The sequence below is a fragment of the Daphnia carinata genome, chromosome 1 (assembly GCF_022539665.2).
Source record: "Daphnia carinata strain CSIRO-1 chromosome 1, CSIRO_AGI_Dcar_HiC_V3, whole genome shotgun sequence".
In the NCBI taxonomy this organism is placed as follows: domain Eukaryota; kingdom Metazoa; phylum Arthropoda; class Branchiopoda; order Diplostraca; family Daphniidae; genus Daphnia; species Daphnia carinata.
Genome location: NC_081331.1, coordinates 3,210,368 through 3,223,483, shown reverse-complemented (window position 1 = coordinate 3,223,483; position 13,116 = coordinate 3,210,368). Strand labels below are relative to the sequence as shown.

At 36.8% G+C, this 13,116-nt stretch overlaps 2 protein-coding genes and 2 long non-coding RNA genes across 5 annotated transcripts in view; 3 read left to right on the top strand and 1 right to left on the bottom strand.

The window, feature by feature from the left end:
• The first annotated feature begins 236 nt into the window (after positions 1-236).
• LOC130691757 (polyadenylate-binding protein 2-like) lies at positions 237-1,672 on the top strand. Of its 2 annotated transcripts, XM_057514741.2 has the most exons (7): positions 237-359; positions 559-694; positions 756-864; positions 935-1,002; positions 1,061-1,255; positions 1,362-1,492; positions 1,572-1,672. In XM_057514741.2, exons 2-7 carry the CDS (start codon positions 563-565, stop codon positions 1,603-1,605), a joined length of 669 nt encoding a protein of 222 aa, XP_057370724.1. In that variant the 5' UTR covers positions 237-359; positions 559-562; the 3' UTR covers positions 1,606-1,672. The 2 variants fall into 2 exon arrangements, with proteins under 2 accessions (XP_057370724.1, XP_059352254.1); XM_059496271.1 differs by lacking the exon at positions 237-359 and having other exon boundaries at positions 538-694.
• Positions 1,673-3,779: 2,107 nt separating this feature from the next.
• LOC130691756 (uncharacterized) overlaps positions 3,780-13,116 on the top strand; it is a 60,563-nt gene continuing 51,226 nt past the window's right edge. The window contains exons 1-2 of the long non-coding RNA XR_009421451.1: positions 3,780-4,179; positions 4,270-4,663. This is a non-coding gene — a long non-coding RNA (uncharacterized LOC130691756). The remainder of the gene's footprint in view (positions 4,180-4,269; positions 4,664-13,116) is intronic.
• LOC130691782 (uncharacterized) lies at positions 8,289-9,901 on the bottom strand. The gene is made up of 4 exons (XR_009001303.2): positions 9,749-9,901; positions 9,455-9,686; positions 8,888-9,351; positions 8,289-8,816 (listed from the first exon to the last, which is right to left on the bottom strand). It is a non-coding gene; the product is annotated as an uncharacterized LOC130691782 (long non-coding RNA).
• Positions 11,474-12,942, top strand: LOC130691750 (syntaxin-17-like). The gene is made up of 3 exons (XM_059495637.1): positions 11,474-11,710; positions 11,770-12,171; positions 12,239-12,942. Exons 1-3 carry the CDS (start codon positions 11,588-11,590, stop codon positions 12,608-12,610), a joined length of 897 nt encoding a protein of 298 aa, XP_059351620.1. The 5' UTR covers positions 11,474-11,587; the 3' UTR covers positions 12,611-12,942.

Genomic DNA, 13,116 nt, shown 5'->3' with positions numbered 1-13,116 from the left:
ATTTAGGTCGACGCCATCTGCGGCTGGATTTGTCGACTAAACGTAGGAACTGTCAGGCTGAACTTGCAGCTAAAAAAAAATCTCTGCTTTTATGAAATAAAAAAATGCGCATATTTTACAAACGCAAATCATCAAGCAGTGCCACTCATAAAAAATAATTACTTTAAATTTATTGCAAGCCGTAAATACCACAGATAAAAGAAAATTCATTTTGTTAATGAATTTTAAACAAAATACCCAAGGCAACCCCGCCTGCAGCGTGGCGTCAAGCCGAAATAAATCGTCTTAAACTTTTGGAACCGGCGTGAAAGTTATATGGTTAAATACATCATTTAGTGGTCAACTTGGAGAAAGAAAAGGTAAAGATCTTTAATTAAATAGTTAGTGGGAGAATAGCTATTTAAATTTTTAACTAAATCCTCATGTGCGAGTTGTTTACAGTTTTTCACGCTCGTCTGGATGAAATGCGTGGTCTACTTTAATGCAGCTTTTGAAACTACAAAACGTCAAAACAAACCTTATGTATTTATTCTTAGCTTTTTTACTTATTTAATCTAGAGCCATGGCGGGAGCAGATCAGCTAAAGATGGAAGAATTAGACCATGAAGCATATGAATCAGAAAACCTTCAAGACACTAATGACTTCACTGGAGATAATGGTGCTGGAGACACTGATTCCATGATGGAAGACCCTGTGAGTGATAAGATGTCTCAGAGAATGGCTGAAAATGCATTCTAATTTTTCTTTTCTGTAGGAATTGGAGGCAATCAAGGCCCGTGTTAGGGAAATGGAAGAAGAAGCTGAGAAATTGAAAATGCTTCAGTCAGAGGTGGAGAAACAAATTAACAGTCCACAGGGTGTTGGTAAGTGTTTATGCAACACTTCTCAAGAACATTTTATTTATTCTAAGCTGGTTCCTTTCTTGTATTTTAGCAAGTTCACCCAACATGTCAGTCGAAGAAAAGATGGAAGTTGATGCACGATCAGTCTTTGTTGGAAATGTAAGCTAATAATCAACACCCTTTAAACTGTTGTTAACAAGTGATAAAATTGATTCAGGTGGATTATGGGGCAACTGCAGAGGAACTAGAGCAACATTTCCATGGTTGTGGTTCCATCAACAGAGTTACAATACTGTGTAACAAATGGGATGGCCAACCAAAAGGATTTGCCTACATTGAATTTGGTGACAAAGATTCTGTGCAAACTGCCATGGCACTGGACGAATCTCTCTTTCGGGGCCGACAGATCAAAGTAAGTAGGCATGGCTTCAGGCTAATGCGGTAAAATGATATGACGGTTGTATGAAGGGTTTGATTACTTATACTTATACTTATGTATTAATGAATTTTCTCTCTAGGTCATGTTAAAACGCACCAACAGACCAGGAATCAGTTCAAGCAACAGACCTCCAAGAGGTGCTAGAGGCCGTGGGGCAAGAGGCACTCGTGCGTTTCCTTCTTTCGGGTTCAGACCAATGAGGAGACCTAGGTTTGATGTTATTGGGCCATTTGGCTAAACATTTTAAAATTTAGATTTTTTTTACAAGTTTTTCCAATACTTTTAACAGAGGAAGGAGAGCAGCATTTTTCGCACCTTACTAAGCAAGACTTGCCCGTCGTACTTTTTTTGTCTGCCCAAATTAACAAAATTTCGTTTGAAGCTGATGAGGTGGGGAGAAAATGATTCGTGAAAAATCACTTCACCCGGGCTCCATTTTTAAGGAAAATCTGATGCGGTCTCTTTTGTTAAACTGGACTGAATTGAGAACTGTTTTTAAAAGATTTCTGCGTTCTGTAATTGAATGCACGTTGGGATCACGTGCGATTGACGGAAATGGAATAATAAAACTGTGGACAACTGTCGAAACATTAAAGTCCATTTTGACGAAAAATATTCTTCATTGTTTTCGTAACAGTGAGATGAAGATGGATTGAGGGCACGATGATGGATGTATTGGAAATGTGGTGTGTTCGTTCATTCGTTGAGACGTGTAGAACTCTACGCTTGCGATCCCGCGTTACAGTTGTAATGGTGAGGAGTTATGTTTTGCTCTGTTTAGTTTTGCTAAATTCTTAGATCTCGATGTCTTCCGGATACAAATTTGCGGACATGGGTAAGTGTAAATAGTGGCGTTACAGTTTTGATTAACGAGTTGGTTGTTTTAGTGTTTGGTAACCAGATTGGTTCGTAATGCAACAACATTTAGCATTACGCTTCTAGCAGGTTCTATTAAATTTTCTAATTTTGGTTTAAAGTTAGCTAATATTTTCCTTGTTGAAATTCTAGTAACGCAAATAGTCGCAGTGTTCCCAATAGAAACAGGACATAATCAATTTTAGATGACCCTTGGTGAACCAATAAATTTTTTAGGTATAAAACTGATGTATCTGCATGTTTGTATGCTACATGCACATTCACTCACTTTTTTTCTCCTACAGTAATGCTCTGGATATTCCTGTACACAACAAAATTTGTACGAAAACTTAAAAGATGTTCCAGAAATAAGCAATCTTATCTTCCTTCGAAGCCTTCGGACACGTAATAGTAGAAGGTAAACAAGTGGATTAATTAGCAGGTTGTAGACTTGCAAACATCATGGTTAACAGACGATCGCGAAAGCTTTTTGTTTTCCTACACGGTCCGTTTCGGTTTACTCAATTTCATTTAGATTTCTTATGCAGTCAACTATTAAGCCACTTAATTAAGCTCCTGCCTTGTAAATCGATCGGATTCATTACTTCGTTCGTCGTATTGACCATACAATATCAAGGAGGCAAAAAGTAGGCAATGCAGTTTACCTTAACTTCAACAAACGAGGTCCGTGTGTTCCGTTTGTTCAAAATACTTCATTGAGGGTGAATTAAGGCAAAATTTAAATCTTCCTATAATGTTTTATGCTAAACGATTCCGATCCAACCTGCCTGATCTTAACCGTCCGTTTTAGTTTTTTGTTATGGGGCATTCTTTCATATTGACCTTCAGAATGTTTTGCCGTTCAACGATTTTTATATAGTTGAATATTTCTGTATCACATTAGCTACCGCCGCCCACTTTCAAACTGTTAAGTTCGATGTCTTTCTTCTTTATTCCTTTTCGTATAGAGGTGTGTGTTTAAAGATCTGCTACCGGACGTTGCAATGTGGCAAGATGAAGAAACTTTGTTTTTAAATAATCTAGTTTGAAAACTTAATCGTCAATTCCAAGCAAGCACTTATCCCATACAAAAAAGATCCCTGCGGAAGCAAACGTTTCAAATTCTTTAGTTCTAAATTGTTTTTTGTCATTAAAAAAATTACTAAGTGCAACGACCCTTCGAAATCCTGCCAATCGTCTATTTCTTTATGCGGCAATTGTAGGAAAATACTTAACAATAGAGCTACTTGCACCATCAAGGTTCTCTTTTTTTGGTTTCTTGTCCACCTGGCGCTGAAAAACAATTGAGGAGGTCCACTAAAAAAAAAATTATTTGGTTGTTTTTTGCTTAGAGCTCGACAACAATGACAAGAAACATGACCTTGTTGATCATGACATTGTTGTCTGGACCCAGCTCCCGGGTTAAAACTATTTAACATGCACGTTTTCAAGAGCGCAGTCATCTTCTTTTCTTTCATAAATTTGTTTCGAATGATTTAGCAAATTTTATTGCCGAAATGAGTTTTCTGCCATTTTTCCAATTCCTTTTTGTATATCTGTGAATACTTTCCGATCATCGGCGTTCGTTCAACCGAAATTCAGCGCACTGAATTTGTATAAAAGGGCAGTGTAAGACTTTTTCCTCGACAGTTTGCGAGCTGCTCGTCTTAAGCAACTGACTCGACTTGATTCGTTTAAGTTAACATTACTTAGAAATAAGAAATGCGTCTCATTATATCTATCGCAATTTTGTTTGCTGCTTGCGCGGCTATGACAAAAGCTGAAAACTACAGGTATAATGCCGTAGACGCAAGAGTTTTATTCAAACCGAAGATTTCCCTGACGACGCAAACGACCACGACTACGTCAACTTTTGTTGTTTCTTGTACAAAATCCACTACGGCCTGCGCAGCACCGGCACCGGCACCAGCACCAGCACCGGCACCGGCACCAGCACCGGGTCCGGCTTTTCTTCTTCGTGGTCGAAGAGGAAAAAATGAAAACGAAGAACAATTTCCTGTCCACCCCACTCCTGTCCAAGGGTAACTAGTCTTCCTAATTTATTATCCAACACTGTGCAAAACTAAAGCTGTAACATACATGTATATTAAATTTTTTGGGGGCGATAAAAGACTTGAAGCTACCGCAGTGCCAAATCGAGAGGAAAGGGCTGCAGATCCACAGTATGCCATGTCTCCACTTTCCTACTACGGTCAAGAGATCCAATCTGGTATAAATACCAACCCATTCAACTATCACTCCATTTCTCTCCGCGATGATTCATATCCACAACCTGCATTTGGACAGCAACGCATTTTTGGAGTCAACCTCAATGGAAATCCAGCAGCTTCTTTCTTCGGAAGCCCAAATTTTTTTCCTGCTCTCCCAGGAGTTGTGTACACTTTTACGTCAACATTTACCATAACGAGCTTTACGGTCACTACATCCACCTCGACCCCAGCTTGTTCTACGCCGGGGTTTTTACAGTGCCCATAAGAAAAGCTAATTGGGACATTTGAGGAGGTCGTCAGCATGGAGATTAAGTTGCCGAACATAACTTAGCTACATCAAAATATTAACCAATGTTTTAGCCTCTAGGACGTAATCCGCAACACTGTAACGTTGCTTAATTTAATACATTTCGTAGAAAAGATTATTGTTTATATTATTCTCTGCCTTAGCATTTATTTCGGGAATTTTATGGAGAACTAACACTGACATCGAATGACAATATACCATCTCCCGCCCCTCGCACCATCCAAATAAGCGTAATTAGCTCGTTTAATAGCAATATAACTATTTTGATTGCGCATAATTCAATAGCCTAATAGATTACGGAAAAACTAACATGCTAGTAAGAATTGGCGTTCAATGTTGAGTCTTCCGTGTGTACTTTTTTCGAATTCTGAAAGATGTCGCTTTTTGATGATTTTCGTAAAAATGAGAAGGATATTATGGCAATCCGTTTTACAAAAAAAAAAAAAAAAAAAATTTCGCCCAAAAAAAAAAAAATCACACTTTTTTCTTTTTTTCCGACACGTAGCCATCTACCGCTCAGACTCGTTATTACTGGCGTAGGCAATTTCAGTCCATTGGATTCCATTCGCAGTTAGTTCAGTAGCGTGGATGGAGAATAACGCGTGGCTGGAGGAACAATTGAAAAATGGATAAGATAATAAAACAAAAAAATGGTAAGTATAAACATTATTATATTGGTTTTCAATTATTAGTTATTGTTTATTAGATCAAATTATGAAGCTGCAGACCCAGTTATTGGAACAACACAAAATATTAGATAACAACAAAGCTAAGGATCGTAGGCCTAATACGTAATGATTCTATTTATTTGCTTTTATTCATTCGTGTTTTGTAGCTCAAATTTTGAGTCTACAAGCTCAGCTAGGGGAAAAGAACAAATTGGAATGAAACAGTTTCCAAACAGTGAAGGAGGTTTTTCAAAACTCATCCCTAACTGAACGTGAGGATGAGTTGGCATTAGGCGACACAGCCAGGTACCTAAACTTTTCAAATTAGAATTCAAAATAAGTATAGAATTTTAAAAAACAATTATTTATTGTTTAGTTATTCAGTCCACCACCTGACAGTGTGTTAAATTTAAATTCTGTTAGTGCTCCACTAAAAGAATCCTTAGTAATAAGCCCATGCAGTGAAGGAACTGAACAATTGTGGGACCGTGTTTGGGCTGAAAATGGGTGTGGTACAGAAACCCAGAAATGGCACAAGTTCAACATGAAACATGGATTAGGTACTTTTCGGTTTTTTGTCTATCGAAAAAGTATTTTTAATGCTATTATTTTGCATTCACAGAATTTTAGTGGGGGATCAAGTCAAGTCTGGAAGTGTTACAGGGTATAAGAGTGAGCCTACAGATGAAAAAACACTGAGAGTGCATTACCGTTAAGGTGTGAGGTAAATTAATAGAGTAATGCAAATTGCCTAATGAGAAGTACCATCTTGTGTTAATGAATCCAGTACAACAGCAATCCTTTATAGTTCTGTCACAGCTAGAAGCCTCAAATAATTCTGCTTCTCTGTCTAAAGAACAACTTGTCCTTTACGTTCAGAGTGTTGGGGAAACTGGGTACTTAAATGGCCCTAAAGATGTTTTAATTTTGCTGCGATTGCAGAGATGAACATCATACATGGACTCTTTAGGTATGAAAGGATTTTTCTTCAAATAATTTTGAATTTATGACGAAGAATTTCTCCTCCTTTTTGCCAACCAGTTCTAATCTACCAAAAAAAATTTTATCTAATAGGAAAGGATTTTCATGTACTGGGAACACAACTATCAACAATGCAACATTCTACAGGTGCTAGTTTATCATTCAAGAGCCTTATACAATGATGTTAATCTGCAATTTGTATGTCCTTCCCCAAGCTTCCACCAGAAGTTGAATCTATGAGTCATGTAAGTTACATGATCAACAGTTGATATGTTTAACGGTGTTGTTTTTCTTTTCTCAATATAGGTTAATAGTAACATTGGATCTGAAAAAATTCTTGGTTGGGGCAAGACACTGAATAAATTGTATTGATTGGATGGATGACATGACATTTCTATACTTAATTCGGATTCCCCAGACGGTATTTGATATTAAAAAAATTGAAGTGCATATCTGGGCTCCCTTCTTTTCTGAAGCCCCGTTTCCCCTTGACTCGTAATAAGCCCGTAGGGGGTCATGCCCCTACTGTACGGTATATATAAAAATAACATATACCGAGGTTTGGAGGGCTCTGGCCGGAAAGGGGACGTGGGGTGCTGCTTAGTCCGATGATGTGTTCACGGAGGGCGATGTGGCTACCCACAAATCCGAACTAAAGGTTAATCGCTCCTGTAAAAATGTTCCAAATCTTCAGCTCTTCTTCCGGCTTCTCTTAGCCAATCACCGGGTAATCTCCCCGGTGGGTCAACAAGGCAGTGTCTCCCCCTGCCTGGGTTGACGGCAACTTTTGAAAGGGCTATTGTGCCTTTTTAAAGTTGCAAAAATAATTGTAATGTGCAGAGAATTGTTAATAAATTTTTTTTTATAAAATTTTTTTGCAAAATTTGTTTCTTTCACTGTCTGTTTTCACACATTACATTTATCATCTTTTTTTTATTTAGCCTTCTTAATTCTCCTTTATTGTTTATCCCACGTTTAATGGTAAGCATTGTTTCCTGTAAGCATAGTTTATCTGTAAGCATTCAATTATTATCCAGGGATCGAACCCTAGATGTTCGGCATTCCGCGCCGATGCTTTACCAATGAGCCATGAATCATATGATGTTAAGTTGGCTTTTTTCTAGTCACTTGCGGACTTGCATTTACACTTTGAATAAAACTGAAATGCAATACTGCAATATTATTTTCTCCATTTAGATGTAGATTTTTATACATCTAGTAAGGTTTGAACCCAGGGTAACAGTTATCGCAGCTGAATGCTCTACCACAGTGCTATGGACATTATAAAAGCAATACAAAGATAAACATATAGTTGTGAAAGACTGCATAAACATCCTAGACGATAACATATGATATGCGATAATAAAAAATTTATATATATCTCGTGGCTCAATGTTAGAGCATCGGCGTTGCACGCTGAATGTCTGAGGATCGATTCCCATGCCAGTAAAACAATATACAAATACAAAATTTCTTCAGAAAATATCAAGGTATTACACGTTGTTCCTTGTCTAAGTTCATGAATTCAAAAAGTGTAATAAATAATAATTGAATACTTACAGATAAACGATACAACGGTGGCAAAAACAATAAAATTGAATTGCGCAAGCTGAATAAAAAAAAAAGATGATAAATGTAATGTGTGAACACAGACAATGAAGGAAACAAATTTTGCAAAAAAGTTTTATAAAAAAAAATTTATTAACAATTCTCTGCACATTACAATTATTTTTGCAACTTTAAAAAGGCACAATAGCCCTTTCAAAAGTTGCCGTCAACCCAGGCAGGGGGAGACACTGCCTTGTTGACCCACCGGGGAGATTACCCGGTGATTGGCTAAGAGAAGCCGGAAGAAGAGCTGAAGATTTGGAACATTTTTACAGGAGCGATTAACCTTTAGTTCGGATTTGTGGGTAGCCACATCGCCCTCCGTGAACACATCATCGGACTAAGCAGCACCCCACGTCCCCTTTCCGGCCAGAGCCCTCCAAACCTCGGTATATGTTGTTTTTATATATACCGTACAGTAGGGGCATGACCCCCTACGGGCTTATTACGAGTCAAGGGGAAACGGGGCTTCAGAAAAGAAGGGAGCCCAGATATGCACTTCAATTTTTTTAATATCAAATACCGTCTGGGGAATCCGAATTAAGTATAGAAATGTCATGTCATCCATCCAATCAATACAATTTATTCAGTGTCTTGCCCCAACCAAGAATTTTTTCAGATCCAATGTTACTATTAACCTATATTGAGAAAAGAAAAACAACATCGTTAAACATATCAACTGTTGATCATGTAACTTACATGACTCATAGATTCAACTTCTGGTGGAAGCTTGGGGAAGGACATACAAATTGCAGATTAACATCATTGTATAAGGCTCTTGAATGATAAACTAGCACCTGTACAATGTTGCATTGTTGATAGTTGTGTTCCCAGTACATGAAAATCCTTTCCTATTGGATAAAATTTTTTTTGGTAGATTAGACCTGGTTGGCAAAAAGGAGGAGAAATTCTTCGTCATAAATTCAAAATTATTTGAAGAAAAATCCTTTCATACCTAAAGAGTCCATGTATGATGTTCATCTCTGCAATGGCAGCAAAATTAAAACATCTTTAGGGCCATTTAAGTACCCAGTTTCCCCAACACTCTGAACGTAAAGGACAAGTTGTTCTTTAGACAGAGAAGCAGAATTATTTGAGGTTTCTAGCTGTGACAGAACTATAAAGGATTGCTGTTGTACTGGATTTATTAACACAAGATGGTACTTCTCATTAGACAATGTGCTAGATTGTCTTAACTCTTTAACCTATACTGAGAAAAGAAAAACAACACCATTAAGCATCTCAATTGTTGCTCATGTGACTTACATGACTTATAGATTCAACTTATGGCAGAAGCTTGGGAAAGGCCATACAAATTGCAGATAAAAATCATTGTATAAGGCTCTTGAATGATAAAATAGCACCCATAGAATGTTGCATTGTTGATAGTTGTGTTCCCAGTATGCTGTAAATCCTTTCCTACTGGATAAATTTTTTTTTTTAGATTAGACATGGGTGGCAAAAAGGAGGAGAAATGCTTCGTCATAAATTCAAAAAATTTTCAAGAAAATTCCTTTCATACCTTAAGAGTCCATGTATGATGTTCATCGCTGCAATGCCAGCAAATTGAAACATCTTTAGAGCCATTTAAGTACCCAGCTTCACCAACACTCTGAACGTAAAGGACAAGTTGTTCTTTAGCAAGAGAAGCAGCTCATACCTTAATGGTAATGCACTTTCAGTGTTTTTCAACTGTAGGCTCACTCTTCAATCCTGTAACACTTCCAGATTTTACTTGAACCCTCGCTAAAATTCTGTGAATGCAAAATAACAGCATTAAAAATACTTTTTCAATAGACAAAAAACCAAAAAGTACCTAATCCATGTTTTATGTTGAACTCATGCCGTTTCTGGGTTTCCGTACCACACCCATTTTCTGCCCAAATACGGTCCCACAATTCTTCAGTTCCTTCGCTGCATGGACTTATTATTAACGATTCTTTTAGTACAGCACTAACAGAATTTAAATTTAACACACTGTCAGGTGGTGGACTGAATAACTAAACAATAAATAATTGTTTGTTAAAATTCTATACTTATTTTGAATTCTTATTTGAAAAGTTTACGTATCTGACTGTGTTTGCCTAATGCCAATTCATCCTCATGTTCAGTTAGGGAAGAGTTTTGAAAAACCTCTTTCACTGTTTGGAAACTGTTCCGTTCCAATTTGTTCTTTTCCCCTAGCTGAGCTTGTAGACTCAAATTTGAGCTACAAAACACAAATGAATAAAAGCAAATAAATAGAATCATTACGTATTAGGCCTTACCATCCTTAGCTTTGCTGTTATCTAATATTTTCTGTTGTTCCAATAATTGGGCCTGCAGCTTCATAATTTGATCTAATAAACAATAATTAATAAGTGAAAATCAATATAATAATGTTTATACTTACCATCCTTTTGTTGTATTATCTTATCCATTTTCCAATTGTTCCTCCAGCCACGCGTTATTCTCCATCCACGCTACTGAACTAACTGCGAATGGCATCCAATGGACTGAAATTGCCTACGCCAGTAATAACGAGTCTGAGCGGTAGATGGCTACGTGTCGGAAAAAAAGAAAAAAGTGTGATTTTTTTTTTTTTTTTTGGCGAAATTTTTTTTTTTTTTGTGTAAAACGGATTGTCATACCTACGCCAGTAATAACTAGTCTGAGCGGTAGATGGTTACGTGTCGGAAAAAAAGAAAAAAGTGTGATTTTTTTTTTTTTGGGCGAAATTTTTTTTTTTTTTTTTTGTAAAACGGATTGCCATATTGCCATAGGATATAGCCTTCTCACTTTTTCAATTTTCGTCAAATTTTAGATTTCGTTAAAAATACAGAATTCCGGTGCGAAATTGATCGCTGATCACGAAAATGGGGTACATTTTTATATTAAGCTTCTACTTTTTTAATTAACCGTAAAAAAAACAGAAAATCGGGCTTATTTTATCGGGCTAAAATTTTTGCCTATCAAAAAATGGCTTATTTTTTAACAACTTTTACCGTTTTTTACGTTTTATTCAAAAACTACGAGTCCCACGGGAAAACAACTATCACATTCGTGATGCACGTTCAATTCTGCATCGAAACCATGTATTTAAAGCGAAACATAAAATTTGCCAAAATTGAAAAACGCCTTCTCACTTTTTTAATTTTTGGCCAAAATTTAGATTTGATTGAAAATCCATGATTCCGATTCAAGATTGAACGAGAATCACAAGTGTGAAGTTTGTTTTTACGTTGGGCTTATAGCTTTTTTCAAAAACGGGAAAAACGGAAGAAAAATTAAGTCCGACGAAAAAATAACCCCAAATTTTTCATTCAAAACTTCATTTTTACGCTGCGCGTATAGTTCTCGTAATAAATGTAAAAATACAGATGATAAAAATGAAATGATTGGTTTTCTCGTCAAATCAGCGATTTTACCTTTCAAATTACCTAGTTCAGCACATTCATCCCACCAACGCCACCTAGTATACACAGGGCAATGTCATGCCACGCCATCTCTGGAGCTAAACACTTGTAGCTCAACTAATTTCCGCCTGGTATGCTTCATGACATAAACAAAACAAAAACAATCTTCAGTGTCATTGTAAGATAAAGAAAACATTTCAGTGTTGAAAAAAAAATCAATTTCTTGTTGTACAACGTTACAGATGTTCTAGTGATAAAATATGTCGAAGATTAACACATCTTTCAGAGTAAACATATATGATTTACCTCTGAATCGTTTTGCAACAATAGCCTTACCCCAGTATCTTCAGCAACTTCAACAACATCAATCCAACCTACATGAAGTATAAATTAGATAGTTGGTGTTATTTACCTGGAATTATTAACTATATTACTTTGACAGTATAAAAGCAACAGAAATTGGAACAAGCTAAGAACCGAGCAGTTAAAAGGACAACAGGTTGCAGCCCAATTAGAAGCTGCATTACTGGAGTTAGAAGGAGTTGCACAACAACTGACATCAGACGATGAGATAGAGTTTGAAAAGAGAGTCAGGCCATATAAAAATCAAGCGCTAAATGCAATTAGAATTTTAAAACAAAATGCAGATAATTTCAATGAAGGCTTTGAGCCACTCACATCCGAGGAAGGTCAAAAGAAACAGTTAGAGCTAATTAAAGAAACTGTTTTACCAGAAGAAATTGAGGTTGAGCAACGGAAAGTACAATTCGAGACATATCAAAACTTGCAAAAAGATATTGAAGAGTTGCATGACTTATTTTCAGAGTTTTCACATCAAGTCAATGTTAGTATAATCCTAATTGTGCATACTAAAATCAATACATAAATATTCTCAATTTTCCGACTCATAGACTCAAGAAACGACAGTCTCCAACATTGAAGAGAATGTGGAAGCAGCTCTAGAAGATGTTAAAGAAGGACAACAGAATTTGGCGAAGGCTGCAAGATTTAAAACAACTCTTTACCCATTCACAGGAGCGCTAATCGGAACGTGCATTGGTGGTCCTATTGGGCTTCTCGCGGGACTCAAAATTGGGGGTCTTGCAGCACTTGGAGGAACGGTATTAGGCTTTGCTAGTGGTCGCGGTCTGAAGAGATGGCAAGAATCGGCAGTCAATGAATCAGCAAATAGCTTAACGAGAAGTCCATCAACCCCTATGAATTTAGGAAATAGTACCCAGTCTGGAAAGCTTTCATGCTCTGTTAGCTTTAAAGAAGATTAAGGCCTTTGTTTCTTAAGGAATTGTTTCTAATAATGATTTTCACACAGAGTTGATCAAGAACGTTATGTCATTATACATTTTCAGGTAAACAGAGGCAAAATCAAGTATATTCTACCTTTGATGACCGACTGCATCGTAATAACTTTAAATGTCATGCAGTATTATTTCATTTCTCTGTAATATACTTTTGAAATTTTCGAGCTTCTACGTAAACAAGATGTTGAACAAGATGACTTTTCGTTAGGGTACCTGACAGTAGAAAAATGTAATTACAACACCACCAACCAAGTGGCCGATAATACAAACAAATAGGCTACAAGCCTAAAATGGCACGTGCGTCTTTGTTATTATACTTTTAGTTTTCCTGACAAGGTAATAGTATTCCGAAGTTTTAATGGTAGGGTAAATAAAACTAATATCTTCTGCGCGCAGTAGCACTTCTATCAAAGTGTGGAAAACTGAAATGGAGACATCAAGTTCAGTTCGGAGAAAACGAGCAGGTTGGA